We start from the raw sequence: 16,481 nt of genomic DNA, 5'->3' as shown, positions 1-16,481 counted from the left end.
AACATGGACCTCAGCCCTCCTATATTAAACAACTCTAACCTTTTATTACTTATAACTTAAAAACATTAGATCTGTTGTTCTCTATATATTCTTTGTAGTTGATTTAAGAGTTAATGATAAAGAAAACTATCCTTCATCTTGAATAAAATACCAACCAGAAGTATCTGAAAACATATTTGGTAAACATAAATAGACCACTCTATCTTTACTGCTCCCCAGAGGCTATATTCCACAGCCAAATCTTTCCAATGGTGAGAATAACTGCTTACTATATTCAGGGCTCTGTTTTTGTTCATTTTTAATCCTCACAGTCTCTGGTTAGGTACTGCCATCTCCACTGTATGGATGAGGAATCTTACACTCAAAGAGTTTAGATGTCACATGCAGAGCTGAAATTTAAACCTAGGTTCCTATGACATCTCATCCCAGACTCTATCGACCCCGTAGACTGTAGCCTACCAGGCTACTCCATCCGTGGGATTCTCCAGGCAAGAATACTGGAGTGGGTTGCCATTTCCTTCTCCACGGGATCTTCCCGACCCAGGGATCGAATGGAGGTCTCCCACGTTGCGGGCAGATGCTTTACCCTCTGAGCCACCAGGGAAGCCCTACAGTTCTATATAGTTCTATATGGTTCTAACCAACTAGGCTATCCCAATTCACTCACTTACCCCAATTTTTCATTAGTGTATATACACACATTCATGTGACAATGTGACAAATTCAAATGAATGGAGATTACAGTGACTCCATGCCCCAAACATATTTCACATTTTTTTGCAATTTCATATCCCATAAAAGCACAGACCATGTTCTTAGAGAACACTGACCTGAATTCTGTTCTTCATTTATTCAGCATCTAGCAGAGAAACACTTGCAAAGGAAGAACCCACTTGAGGATATTGAGCAGGGTGATATTGATTAGGTAGGCTGATGCTTAATGAACTAAACCAGATTCAATACTGGAGTTATCTACTAAAAAAGTAAACCCTATTGTGTTATTGTGTAATTTCTTTAAATAAAGTAATAAAAATGGGATGAAATTAAATACTGGCATGTAAAAAAATCAATGAAAGTTAATTCAGATTCACTTGTCTTTATCAAAGGTTCTAGAAAAAGAAGTCTGAGTTAGCATGGCTCTTGCACATAGGTACTTTATATATAGGTTTCCTAAGTGGCTCATTGGTAAAGAATACATCTGCCAATGCAGGAGACTTGGGTTCGATTCCTGAGTCGGGAAGATCCCCTGGAGCAGGAAATGGCAACCCACTCCAGTATTCTTGCCTGAAGAATCTCATGGACAGAGGAGCCTGGAAGCCTGCAGTCCATGGAGTCACAAAGAGTTGGACACGACTAAGCAACTGAGCATGAGCACTTCATACATCTTGGAAATATCTAGTCCAATGCTTTCATTTTACAGATGGAGAACACGGAGGGCAGAGAGGATAAGAAACTTGTGAGAGTGAGACAGAGGATCAGGCCTGGCACCCAGGGATTACTTCAATGTTTTCAGTGGGTTCAACCTGTTTAAATTAAATTTGCCTGTCAGTTTCTAAGGAAACCAACAAAAACTGCCATCTCACCTCATTCATGTAAACAAATAATTTATAAGGTGTCAGGAGGATATGCCTGTTTACTGGTATGTACCTTAGAAATGTCACTCTCGGATCAGTGTCATATTGATACTATATTTTACATTAATTATTCTATTAAATACTATCAAACAATGGATTTTTCATAAATTATTTTCTTATTGGAATATAGTTGACATACAATATTATGTTAGTTTCAGGTATACTACATAGCGATTTGACATTGCATAATTATGAAATGGTCACCACAATAAAGCTTAGTAACCATCGGTGCCCATACAAAGTTATTACAATATAATTGACCATATTCCTTGTATTATATCCCCATGACTTTGAAATATAACTGGAAGTTTGTACCTCTCAATCTCCTTTATTGCACCTACTCCCCAACCAGCCTCCCTTCTGGCAACCACCCATTTGCCCTCTGCATCTATGCATCTGTTCTCACTTTGTTATGTTTCATAGATTCCATATGTAAGTGACATCATTAGTTATTAATCTGTGTCTGACTTATGTCATTTAGTATAATACCTTCTAGAACTAACCATGTTGTCTCAAATGGCAATTTTTCACTTTTTATGACTAATATTTCACTGTGTGTGTATATATACCACATCTTCTTTGTCCATTTCTCTGTCAGTGGGTACTTAAGTTGCATCCATATCTTGGCTATTATAGATAATGCTGGAAAGAACACTAAAGTGTGTATGTCTTTCTGAATGAGTTTTTGCTTTTTTTTTTTTTCCAGGTAAATAATCAGAAGTAAACACAGCACAGCACACAGCAAAATTGCTGGATCATATGGCAGTTCTAGTTTTAATTTTTTGAGGAACTTCCATACTGTTCTCCATAATGGCTGCACCAATTTACATTCCCACCAACAGCACATGATGGTTCCCTTTTTGTCCACATCTTTGCCAGCATTTGTTATTGTCTTTTTGATAACAGCCACTGTAACAGGCATGAAGTGGTACCTCATGTTGGCTGTGATTTGCATTTCCCTGATGATTAATGATGCTGAACATCTTTTCACATGTACGTTTTCTTTGAGAAAATGTCTAAAATCAAGTTTCAACTTTTGTCAGGCTTTGGGGGGTGTTTTGATGTTAGGTTATATGAAATTTTCATACTTGTTGGATATAGTTATTCCCCTGGTATTTTTAAAAACTTTAAAGAAGTATATCTAAGTTTTCAAAACTAAGAAGTTTTAAAAGGAACTGTAGGAAGAAATAAATTAGACTTTTCCTGAGATTGCTTAATTAAATTGCTATGTTTAGCATAATGAGAAAAGATAATAACTCTTTTAGAGAATTACCTGTCCCCTGACACTCCTCATCTACTCTAGAACTTGTAGGCTTGTCTTGAAAAATTAAGTCATACTTCTTAAAATAGGGCCTAACCCTGAGTATATGACCAATAAATGTAATCTATTGCTATTATTATCATTATCCTTAATATTATTCTGGGCTTCCCTCATAGCTCAGTTGGTAAAGAATCTTCTTGCAATGCAGGAGACCCAGGTTCAATTCCTGGGTCGGGAAGATCCTCTGGAGAAGGAATCGGCAACCCACTCCAGTGTTCTTGCTTGGATAATCCCATGGACAGAAGAGCATGGCAGGCTGCAGTCCATGGGACTGCAAAGAGTCAGACACGACTTAGCAACTAAAACTACCACTCCATGCTGAATTAGAGCTGACAAAAAGTGCAACTGACAAATTTCAAACTCTGTGTTAAATATGTCACTTAAACCTGATGAGTATTTTCCATAATTTTTTCTCTAACCTGTTTGTAATTTCATAAAGAAGATTACCAAATGTTTTTAGTATTATTACACAAAGCATCAGTTCCACATGCTAAACTTTTTAATGTTTAATTTTCATGTATGCATTGTCTGAAACGGTTAATACCTACTTTTGAACTTAGCTATAAGACATAGTAATGTCCAATATTACACCATATTTTTCTTTTCTATACTGTGGTCCAATGTGTTCTCCAGCTACCACCATAGGAAACTGGCAAAAACAATCAGAGTAAACAAGCCAATTTCACTTCCTGTATCTTATTTCAGTTCTGCAAATCCTAATCATGCACATACATAGTTTAAATCAGTTTCAAGAACTGAAGATTCAATTGAGTGTCCCAACATTTTTGAGGGCAGAAGTAGAAGAGACGATGAAGTGACGATGGGTAATGTAAGAATTGGCTGCTGGGCAGAAGCTGTTAGCCTAGCAGATAATGTGAAATCAGATTGCCAGTTTACTAGAATAAATTTACTAGAACAAGGGGCTGTTGACATCTAAATTAAGAATTCTCCTTCGTGCGCTGGGGACCATCAGATGTTTGCTTATTTTGTGAGTGAGACCTGGGCAAAGTGTAATGGAAAGACAGAGCTGAATTCCAATTCAGTTATTTTCTGAACATCTGGGATAAGGCAAAATTCCTAACTCATCCTTCCTTCTCTTACTTCATCTATAAAGTGAAGACAATAATTCTTATTTACCAGGTTAGCATCAGCTTTAGAAATAAAGCTGTGTCTGACACACAAAAACTGTTTAATAAATAATAGCTGATTTGATCTCAGAGTCATGAAAGAGGCTTATACTTTTTTGTCAAATGAAATTTACTCTTAAAATTTCTCACGTAAAACAAATCATATTTTATTTTAAAAGTATAACTATTGTATTTGTGGCTTCCAAAAAATTTTAGTGATCCTCTTCCCAGAATGGAGTGAATGACAATCCCCCACTCACACCTTCATTTTCTAAAGTATTCGCCAATTTATGCCAATAAATTCCAAATGTCATGAATATCTTCTTTCCAGAAAAACAAAAGTCTGTATTAATTTTTAAATTCTCCCTCAGACTCCTTTTGTCCCCTCATGCTTGGTATTTCTGACTTAAGGAAAAGCAGGAGGGACTTCCCTGGTGGTACAAAGGTTAAGATTCCCTGCTTCTAATGCAGAGAGGCATGGGTTTGATCTTTTGTCAGGGAACTAAGATCCCACATGCTGTGTGGTATGGCTAAAAATTTAAAAAAAAAAAAAAAAAAAAAAAAACACGAAAAGGCAGGAAATACTACACATCCCATTCGAGAAGTCATTCTTACCCGGATTTCAATTCAAATTTGCTGACTGAAATTCCAGAGGCTTGGATGAGATTCAACTAAGTATCTGAGGTGAACTCTGCCTCAAAATCTCTTTGGTCTTGTTTGCTCCCCTGAGGACACAATAATAGCTCTTGCTGATTAGGGAAGCATTTCCTGCAGCCAGCGCCTGATAGCAGAGCTGGGGCCGGAAACGTGGAAGTGAGTGGAGGGCTGGGCAGTGATGCTGTCCTGCCCACGTGGCCCCTTTGCTCTAGGCAGCTGGAAAGAGAGTCCAAAAGTAACCTGTGCTCTGTCCCTTCACTTCTGGAAAGCCAGAAAACAAGCAAAACTCAGAAGAGTCAAGATAACACAACATACAAACAGATCCATTAAAAAAAAAAAAAAAGCCAAGTGAAACCATTTCAACTGATAGAGTTTTCTCTCACCCATGCAAGCCAGCACACATCACACCAGGATTGTCTCAGCTCATCATTTCTCTTCCTTCATCATCTACATAAATATCATCTATCTCTGTCTGTTTTCCTCTTCTCCTTACCTCGATACATGGTTATAAACATTGATCTCTCTGTACTTTGTCCCAACACTACATACAAAGGCCCCAAAGACCAACAGAGACTAGGACAACACCCCCAGTGAGGTCACTGCTTTTCTGTCTTCAATTTCCTTAATAACGCTGGAAAGAAAATGGCGGCTGCAGTTACACTAATAGGAAAAATGTTATACTTGGTGTTTTCAAAGTTATACTTGGTGCCTAACTATTGCAACAAAGCTTTCATTACAGTGGAGCCAGTTTTCATGATTTAGTCCTCAGAAATGGGCAAGAGGTAGAAAAATCTTTCTTAATAATGCCTTGTATATTTCACAAAGTTGTACTACAATATAATGCATGTTACATTTTTTTCTACCTAAAATAGGATGCAACCTACATCTTCAAATTCGGTTTAAAAACAGTAACTTATAGGAGAAATGTGTTTCAGTTGATGGAGATATCATCCAAAAAGAGTTGGAGAAAGCAAAGTCCTAGATAATGAGGTAAGGCTGGGGACAACTCTGTCCCCCAAACCAGGTAACACACACTTTCTCCCTTAACAGATGATGTCACTGCAGCATAGAAGCCTCAGGTATTACCCCCAAGGTCCCCCAGCTTCACAGATCAGGGGCTCAGGCAGTCAGGCTCCTAAGTCTGTGCCCTATACCTCTGAGCTCTGCTGCCTGCTGTCCAGGCAGATGGAATCAGTAGGCATGTTTGACACAGCATGTTTGACACATGTTTGACATGTTTGACAATGCTGTATGTTGAATATAGCATTTTACCAAGTGTGGTCCTCATCCACTTGCCCCAGAATCACCTGGAAAATTGATCATATGAAGATTCCTGGGCTCCCACATTACACCTACTAATCTACATTCTCTGGGGTGTGCACCCAGGCAGCTTCACTTTAACAAAGTTCCCTAGTAACGGATAAGCAACTTCACGCTTAAGAACCACTGTCTTCTTGCCATAAACCGACCACTGGTCCAAATGTGAGGCTGAATTTCTAAATAATTGCTTTTCTTGTGTTGCGTCCTCGTTTGTCAGTCAGCAAATATTCAATACTGTCTTCCTTGGAAGGTTCTGCTGTGTGTGAATCTCTCTGGGGGTGGGGACGTACCTAGTCACAAGACATCCCTCACTTTCAGCTGTCTGCCCCTACAATCCTTTTTCTACACAGCATTCAGTTTGCTCTCTCTGTGGCATTTAATGATAATTTGTATTTAATTGTTTGTTTTCTTGTTTATGTGTTTTCCCCATTGAACTTTAAGCTCCACGTGGACAGGACATGACTGGCTTTGGTATCGTTATGTCCCTAAGACCTAAAACAGTGCCCCACGCACAGATACCATCTTATAGGATGAATGAATGAATTTTAAATGAATGTATGTATAATTTAGTAGGGGAAGTAGAACATATATAAGTAACTTTTATAAAACTGGTAAACAAGTAAGAGAAATGCAGACAGAAAGGGAGAAGATTGCCTTTCAACTGGATAACATGTGGGGAATCCCAGATATAAAAAATGCCATGGAAACAGATGTGGAGGTGAGAAAGTATGAGACATTAGATGAGAAACCCAAAACTTTTCTTCTGTCAAAACTGTGAAAAGCACAATGGGGAGCACTCAGTGGACAGGGGACAGCCCCTGAAAGTCAGGCAAAGATGTGTTGTTAATTATTTGGTAAGAAACAAGAAGCCACTAAGGGTTTTTTCAACATGGTGGTGACTGGAACAGAGATAGATTAAGCTAGAAGCAGGGTCAAGGTGAATGTGAGGAGAGATTCTAGAGCAGGAAATGGGGGATGCTCTTAATCTCACACTTATTTCTGGTCCTGATCTCTCTGTTCCCCAAGCAAGGATTACAGAAGTTAAAACAGAACCTCTCATCTCAAGCAAACACTAATTCTTTTCATTTTCAAATATAAACAAACACAAAAAAAAAAATTATAGAAACAGTATCAGTAAGACCTGAAAACCAGTAGTCTGGGAATTTAAGAGCTGCTGCTGCTGCTGCTAAGTCACTTCAGTCGTGTCCGACTCTGTGCGACCCCATAGACGGCAGCCCACCAGGCTCCGCCATCCCTGGGATTCTCTAGGCAAGAATACGGGAGTGGGTTACCATTTCCTCCTCCAATGCATGTAAGTGAAAAGTGAAAGTCAAGTCACTCAGTCGTGTCCGACTCTTAGCGACCCCATGGACTGCAGCCTACCAGGCTCCTCTATCCATGGGATTTTCCAGGCAAGAGTATTGGAGTGGGGTGCCATTGCCTTCTCCAATTTAAGAGCTAGGAGGTAAAAAAAAAAAAAAAAAAAAACACCAGCTCTTGTCCCTGTTTGTGGTGGGAGTAAATTCTTCAATGCTAGTGGAAAACCACTGACTTGAGGCTAGACCTAGAATACCTGACCAGTCTGGCACCCATGTCTTGTGTCTAAAACATTGCTAATTGATCGTGGCATCTTCTACTCTGAGCCCAGATTAATCCTCAGAATCCTTCTCAGCACAGGTTCCAGACACTGTCACAACTAATAGAAGAAAGTTAGCTACATTCAAGAGGGAGGGGACATATGTATACCTATGGCTGATTCATGCTGATGTTTGACAGAAAGCAACAAAATTATGTAAAGCAATTATCCTTCAATTAAAAAATAAACAAAATTTTTAAAAAGCTCATGAGACAAAACCTATTTGTCATTTCAGGTGTCTTTTACAGGTTTCACATTTGTCATGCCCTCTGCACCATCTGTTTAGGACTGACTCTATCATGATATCTATAATTATTTGTGCTATTTGATTTTAAGTTAAACTGCAACCACTCCAGTATTCTTGCCTGGAAATTTCCAAGGACAGAGGAGTCTGGCAGTCCATGGGGTCGCAAAGAGTTGGACACAACTGAGCAACTGAGCATGCACGCACACATAGAAAGACAACAATCATGACCTCACAACTTTGTTTTCATTTCACATCATTACCTGTCAGGTATGTCTGCTCGTGTATCTCTGTGATGCTCAAGAGTTCGGCATCCTGTTGTTGGCAGCTCTTCCTCGCCTGGTGCCAAGTTAAAGCAGCTTTGGAATTTATCTGATAGTAAATATTGGTCAATGGATCCTTAGTCCATAAGCTTTCACTGCCTTCAACTGCAAAAGAAGCCAAAAGGAATTGATTACATTACCCAGGGAAAGGATTTTCAGGGGACAATATTTTTTAAACAATCTGGGTAGTACTAATGCCTAAAATATTGTATTTCTTTTCCTTTTATTCTTTCTTTTACTTAGGTTTAAAGTGACTATGAGATTGTCTTGACTCCTGAAATGAAGAAGGGGAATTTTCCAAAGATCCACCGCATTACATTTCTTTCATGTGCCTTGAGAAAGAAAGGAAAGATACTTGTCTGTTTTTCCATTAGGACACTAGAGATCAGATGAGTTGAGAAGTAAGGCATATACAGAGATTAAGAACAGTGATAACAGGGACTTCCCTGGTGATCTGGTGGTTAAGGGACTCACTTTCAGTGCAAGGGACTTGGACTCAGTCGGGTTCAAGCCCTGGTCAGGGAACTAGATCCTGCACGCCTCAACTAAGATGTGGTGTAGCCAAATAAATGTGTGGTTCTTTAAAAAAAAAAAAAGAATAGAGATAACACCCCAACTTCCTTAATCTAGAAAAATAAGAAAGAGAAGAGAAAATAAATATGTCTTCTTGCATCAATGTATATGTCACCTGCACATTCTAGTTTGGTCTTTTTAAACCAAAGACACAGGCATTACAGGCAAAGGCCATGGATTCCACAGACTGAGCAGAACTTGCCTCCAGGCTCTGTCACTCACTCATGATTTGATCTTAAATTAAATCAACAGCTTCTGGAGTCTCATTTTCTTATCTCTAGAATATATTTCATGTTGTGGTGGTTTAGTCACTAAGTTGTGTTCAACTCTTGAGACCCCATGGACTGTAGCCCACTAGGCTCCTCTGTCCATGAGATTCTCCAGGCAAGAACACTGGAGTGGGTTGACATTTCCTTCTCCAGGGAATATTCCTGACCCAGGAATTGAACCCAGTCTCCTGCATTGCCGGCAGATTCTTTATCGACTGAGCTACAAGGGAAGCAGAATATTACATGTTGGTACCTCTCAGTAATAGCTTATCATTAACTTTTTTCATTCAGAGTAAAATAATTTTAAAATTTTTACTTTATTTTTTTCCTTTGCTACTTTACACTTCCCAATATATTCTATAAACTTGGCTATATTCTATGAAAGGCCAATAATATAGATGAATAAGCATTATTGATAGCATTTTGCATATAAGATGATTGAGAAATGAGTCAACAATTAAATATTTTTATGTGCTTTGTGTTATAAAAACTTCTCTGTCATCTTTTTAGTAATATAAAATTCTACTTACAAGTCATGTGAAGTCATAACCCTTTCATTTATTTGTAAGGAAGAGAGAAAAATTATGTAACTTCTCAGATTTTCTGAGAAGTATTCAATTTGCTAAGAAACTGGACAGTTGTCCATGTGTATAGAGCCTATAGTATTCATATGCATACAGCCAACATCATATATTGCATACAGTCTACACTATATATGCATATAGCTTACTCTCTGCATACACATATAGACTACACTTTATATATGCACATAATTGCAATTTTTTGTATCTGACAAGGAAGTAACCTTTTTCATACACTTACCACACACTATGATATGAAATTTAAGGTCCATGAAACACCAAAGAGGAAGATAAATATGTCAACAGTTCATCTGGGCAACAACAGAGACATTTCTAAGATGTTTTAACTATAAAATCATTATATTTCTATATAAAAATAAATTTGAGTTAGTAATATTAAATTTAACTTAATGTAATTTGAGATCTTACTAGTTTAATGTGCAAATGGAATTTTCTTCATGTAAGTGAGATGATTCAAACGAGACTGATTTGAGGTTTATTTGAAGAGGAAGCTATTTTAAATAAATATTTTTAGAAATTTGGTGGTTTGGCTTGTATTGTGGTAGAAAGTGTGAAATATAAAAAAGGGGGGATGATTTTCTCATCTAGGAATGAAGAAAAGGGATATAAATGAGAAAAGAAAAAATACAAGACTTTTCATTTAAAGAAAGAATATTTTTCATTTTAAATCAAGGAACTAACACTTATTTCTCAATGAATGCATAGGTTTGCTGACCCTCTATCTCCCCAAATTATACAAATTCTCACAGTAAACCAGCACAACAGATACTGAAAGCTAAAATTGCAAGCTATGAGGAACTGAGAGAAAGGGGGCTTTTCCTTTTCCTGTTGCCCTGATACTTGAAAATAAATGTCTAAATAGAGGGAAAACATTACCATAAACAATAAAAAGGACAATGAAGAGCATATATGAAATGTCACTAGGTCAATAGCTGGGACCTCATCTTCCTGGATTGAATCTGCTAGTTGAAGACTAACATAAAATAAAATGCTCTTTTGAAAGAAACACAAAGCAAGGACAATGAAATAGTTTGGGAAACTGCAAAACTCTTTAAAAAGGCATAAATTGTATAAAAGTTTCTTTAAAATCATAACGCATGCTGAAATCAAAAGTGTTTTATATTTCTACAGTAATTTCTCTTTTATAGTTAACTGGAAAAAATATATAATTTGCTTTAAGACAAAAATTGGAATCAATGAAACTAAAAACTTATTCTAGAAGATACTCAGTTTATCCCTCCAACGCACATCTAGCCAAGGTGGTGAGTTTTCGCTTTTTGAGTGTTTTTTTAAATGATTACTGGCTCACCATTTGTCTTCCATTTAATGATTCATTAAATCATACATGCAACCAACACCTCCGTCAACACTGTTTAAGTGTAAGATGTTACAGCTGGACCCATGAGATCTGTAGCCCCAAGACACTACATGATAACAGATTTAGAAAATACTATTCCTGCAAAGTCCAGGACAAAGATGCTCCTCCATAACTAGAAAACAAATACTGCTTTACATTATGGGAGGAAAAATGTTAAATTTTGTTTTCAGACAGCAAAACTTCTAATACAAACACCAGACATCAATCAACTTTCATGGGAATCAAACCTTTAGTTATAGGGGAGTTCCTTGGGAATACATTGGTTAAGATTTTGTCTTCCAATACAGGGAGTGTGGGTTCAATCCCTGGTAGGGAAGCTAAGATCCCACATGCTTTGTAGTCAAAAAAAAAAAAAAAAAAAATCAAAAGGTAAAACAGAAGCAATATTGTAACAAATTCAATAAAGACTTAAAAAAAATGGTCCATGTAAAAATATCTTTTAAAAAAATTAAATAAATAAAGGTTATCATAAAAGAGAAATGCATTTACCTCACCCAAGAATGGGAGAGTGGTTCCTCTATGAACACAGGAAGACTGTGAGGTTTTGTGTGTGCTCAACCAGAAGAGAGGGACTATACCCAGAGGGGAACTGCAATAATCTAAGGGGCTGAGAAATCAAATTAATTTTTAGTGTGATTTTTAGGAATTAAAAATCAAAAGAGGTAAATAAACACGACTCTTGAAGTTTGGCTTTACAAACTAAGATACTTTTGTAAACGGGACTGTTTTTTCATCATAATCCTTGGAATACTGTGATTGTAGGTGGATGTGTAGTCCTGAAAGTTTAGTGGTAAGCAACACTCTTGCCATGCAGATGGTCTCACAACATCCCAGACTGCCTCTGAGGCTCTGCCCCTGCACTCAGCCCTTGGCAGGAGAGCAGAAAACAGGAGCTCTGATCCACAGAATCTGAATTAGCAAGAGTAAGAAGTTCAGGGGGAAGGAAAGGATGAGAGCAGCGGGCAGCAAGAGGTGTAATGGAAAGGGAAGCAAAGAACTCTTATTTCTCTGCCTTCTTCACCCCTCTCTCTGCCTTCTGACGCAAATGCTCTCCTCCACCCCACCCAAAATCCGCTGCCCAGTCTTTCTTTTTTTTGTTTTTTGGCTGAATGGTGTGGCATGTGGAATCTTAGTTCCCCAACCAAGAACAGAACGCATGCCCCCTGCAGTGGAAGCCTAGTCTTAACCACTGGACTACCAGGGAACTCCCGCTGCCCTGCTTCTTAACAGATTCTTGAGCATGGAAAGGACACCAAACATTTTGATGGCCCCTCCTATCAATATAACACAGTGCAACTTATTTTGCATCATTCCAATAAGACTAATATTTTCATTTTAGAACCCCTTCAAGCATAGACATAACTCACTTCCATTGAAACTATGTTAAATTAAATGATAACTCTTCTTAAACTGAATTTAAGAAGAGTAGCATTACTATCATTTTCACAGCAAGGAACCCTTTTCATTACATGGACACAAAATTCAGGCATCCCTCACATCTCTCACTCTATCAAACTTCATGCTGTAGCATTGCTTAAATTTTATTTTTGATCTATAGTAAAGGTAAACCATTGCGGGGTTGGAAAATGGGATGACCACCTCTGGTATTAAGTATATACTGTATCATATACAGTATAATTTGCCCTAAAGTCTTAGAAAATAACTGACAGTAACAGAGGAATTTGAAGAGAAGAAGTATTTAGTGAAAATAAAGGGGTCATTTGATGCAACCCAGGGATAAGAGTCAGATGTGAGCTGTGGTCTTTAACAGATACAGATCACTCCCTCCATTAGAAAATGGGGCAGTGACATCTGTACAGGATTGTGCTGGTGTATGATCTGAGATAATAAATGAGAAATCACATAAAGGAAAAAAAGGAAAAAAGGAAAAAAAATACACAAGGTTTTATCACTGCTGCTGCTGCTGCTGCTAAGTTGCCTCAGTCGTGTCCGACTCTGTGCGACCCCATAGACAGCAGCCCACCAGGCTCCTCTGTCCCTGGAATTCTCCAGGCAAGAATACTGGAGTGGGTAGGTTGCCATATTAAATATGCCAAAATTGTCTTAAAGTTACTTACACTTCAATGGACAATATCCAAAGAGCCTATCCGTGTCATAATCCGTAGTAGTTCCACACCACAGCCAGCCGTCGGATCGTCCAGCCGTTGTGCACTCCCCGTACCACTTGTTTTCAAACTTGAATGGAAACGCACAGGTTGCCCCGTTGGCATTGCCCAGGAGTGTGTACATGGCTAGAAGAGACACACCGACTTGCACTTAGAAATGATGTGAGTCTCCTGAACACTGACTTCCCAATCAGAAGGTTACTGCAAGAACAGGTCTTACTCTTCTGATGACACCGCATGCCCCACACAGGGAATTCCCCTGTATTTCCATTCCCTCTCGAGCCCTGTCTTTTGCTGGGTTCATACAGCAGTGTGTCCTCAGGAACAACTCTAGTACCACTTCTGTTCCGCTGTCTTTGGCAACAGGTTTTCCCCTTTGCTCTCTCAAGCCAAAAGTAGTCAGCTCTACTGCCAACTTTGACTTCTCCCTTTCCTCCAAATAGAGAAAAGGCTATCCTTCCTCTTGGTTGAAATTGGAGAATTACTGAATCTCTAGATTGAAAAATAACCTTATAACTGTGGAACCCAAACACACAGTCAAAACTTCAGTCCCCTCCAACCACTCCTAACAAGACACACTCTACACGATTCCCTCAACAATGGCCAAGAAAGGGTAGGAATTCTCATATAAATCTCTGATTCACATCATGGAAAATAGTACTCAAAACCATTAGATACTATCACCAATATTTGTCTTTTTTTTAAAAAAAGAGTCCAAACAGATCAAAATGGGGAGCTCTAGGTTTACCTAGAAAAGGAAGTTGAAACAAATATAGAACCATTGTGGATTATGGTTTGGCTTAAGCCAAAAAGATTAGAGAAGGTCACATCTCCAATAAGAACCAAACCACTCATGTAGCTAAATTCTCCAGTATGTTCAGATTATCTCTGGGAGATAATAGTCTTCTATACTGAAATATTTAGTCTCTTGTGACCAGTTGATATTCAGAATTTTTTCTAGATAAGAATACTCTTTTCCTAATTGTTTCATAGATCTATGACTTTAAAAAATTCTTTAAAGACATCTTAAAAGTTATTTAGATAATACAACAGTTGTAAAGCTCATAGCATGGCGCCTAATGTACATAAGTAAAGTGAAGTGAAAGCCACTCAGTCGTGTCCAGCTGTTTGTGACCCCATGGACTATACAGTCCATGGAATTCTCCAGGTCAGAATATGGAGTGGGTAGCCTTCCCCTTCTCCAGGTGATCTTCCCAACCCAGGGATCGAAGCCTGGTCTCCCACATTGCAGGTGGGTTCTTCACCAGCTGAACCACAAGGGAAGCCCAAGAATACTGGAGTGGGTAGCCTATCCCTTTTCCAGGCGATCTTCCCAACCCAGGAATAGAACCAGGATCTCCTGCATTGCAGGCAGATTCTTTATCAACTGAGCTATCGGGGAATCCCAATGTACATAAAGAGTATGACAAAAGTAAATGACTTACCTCTTTTCCTTTTCCTTTATTCATACTTATCCAGTCTACCTTAAAAGCTAGGTTTATTTTCAATTCCCTCAAAATTTTTTCCCAATTGAAAAATGAAAGTGAAGTCACTCAGTTGTGTCCAACTCTTTGCGAACCCATGGACTGTAGCCCACCCAGGCTCCTCCATCCATGGGATTTTCCAGGCAAGAGTACTGGAGTGGGTTGCCATTTCCTTCTCCAGGGGATCTTTCCAACCCAGGGATTGAACCCTGGGTCTCCTGCATTGTAGGCAGATGCTTTACCGTCTGAGCCACCTAGCTGTTAATAAGTTTAAAATGTGATTCTAAATTTGGTTCCACTAAGTTATAGGACTATTTTTCCAAATCACAGATTGTATAAAAATATGCTGGATTTGTAATAATTATGCCATTGTTCTTTTGTATGAAGTAAACCTGATAATGACTACCTAGGGCTTAGTCTCACTGCTTGTTAAAGCAGCCAAGGAATTTTCAGAGCTCAACTTATAAATGCCAATCAAAAATGGCTTTTTAAGGACTAATTCAATGTATTTATTTATTCTGTTAAAAATTTTGGCCACACCACAGGGCACGCTGATCTTAGTTCCCTGACCAGGGATTGAACCCACCCTCCCTGCAGTAGACACGCAGTGTTGTCCACTAGTCCCTAACTTGATTTATTAAGCAAAGCACTGATGAGGCCACTTCACTAACAAGTCATGACACAGCACTCATTGCCTCTTCCTCTTGTGCTCCACTCTTCCAGACAATCCGCAGAGGCTTCGAAATCTACAAAATCTAATTCTATTACTCAAAAATTAAATCTTTGGTCTCAGACAGTATTCCTCCCCAAATCTTTTTTAGAGAGACAAAGAATCTCCATACATCCTCTCCGCCTTGTCTTTACTTATAACATATATTCCAATGAATGGATTCCAAGATCTCTCTGAAAGGCTAGATCATCTAGCAGGAATACCTTAAGTACTGGGAGAGAGTTAGGGACTATGCAAAGTGTGGTCAAGGGACTATTTGCATCCAACCACCCAGGTGTTCATAAAAATAATTCAGTAGATCCCTAGGCCCTTTCCCCAATATGCTAATTTGAAATCAAGTGAAGGAGGACCCTGGGATCTGTATTTTTAACAAGTTCTCCAGATGTTTCTTAATCACGTTAAAATTTGAGAACCACTGTCTTAAATCCTATGCATATTTTTCTGAAAGCAAACAGAAGATCAGAAAGTGTGGGCAGGGAGTGGGAAGGGGATTGTAGAACTTCAGTGATATCTTTTAAAATAAAATGAGAATTCCCATCTTTTAGCACCAAACTTCCTTGTGTTGAATTCCTCAGTTAGAACTACTGTCCTATCTGTGGAATTTGACTCAGTCAACGTTTAGTTCACCTTTGTCTTGCCCTACAACTTTCTGTCAAGTTTCTCTTGAAATGCTATGCTACTTTGGTTGTCTCTCACATAATTTCTAAATCTACATTATTTTCAAAAAAGACCTCAGGATAACTTTTTTCTGAGCCCTCCTCCTCACTCTTGTTTAATTCCTACTTTGTTTTTCTCTTTATAGAACATAGAAGGAAAATGGAAAGCTAATAAATCATTATCTTGTAAAGAGCTGAACTCTGATGCTCTGCATAGCTGTCATCAGACAAGTTCAACCAAACTTTGCAGCCTCGGTAACATAGTAACTTTGGAAACAGGTTAATCTCTTGTCCCAAAAGGCAAACTCTTTCTCTGACCTTGAGGATGTTCTAGATAGCACTACACAACAACCAAATGACCCATCCTAGAATGTGGCTACATTGTCGTCTGACTCAAGAGG

The 16,481-nt window shown here is 38.5% G+C and overlaps 1 protein-coding gene across 1 annotated transcript in view; it reads right to left on the bottom strand.

Annotated features, from left to right (window-relative positions):
* MRC1 (mannose receptor C-type 1) overlaps nucleotides 1-16,481 on the bottom strand; it is a 109,918-nt gene that overhangs the window by 78,482 nt on the left and 14,955 nt on the right. Inside the window, exons 6-7 of the mRNA XM_052650421.1 lie at nucleotides 13,163-13,336; nucleotides 8,203-8,367 (exon numbers count right to left, since the gene is read on the bottom strand). Of these exons, the coding sequence (XP_052506381.1) occupies nucleotides 8,203-8,367; nucleotides 13,163-13,336 (339 nt within the window). The remainder of the gene's footprint in view (nucleotides 1-8,202; nucleotides 8,368-13,162; nucleotides 13,337-16,481) is intronic.

Source organism: Budorcas taxicolor, chromosome 13 (genome assembly GCF_023091745.1).
Source record: "Budorcas taxicolor isolate Tak-1 chromosome 13, Takin1.1, whole genome shotgun sequence".
NCBI classification, from domain to species: Eukaryota; Metazoa; Chordata; class Mammalia; order Artiodactyla; family Bovidae; genus Budorcas; species Budorcas taxicolor.
The sequence above is the reverse complement of the archived record's forward strand: the minus strand, read 5'-3'. Positions and strand labels throughout refer to the sequence as shown.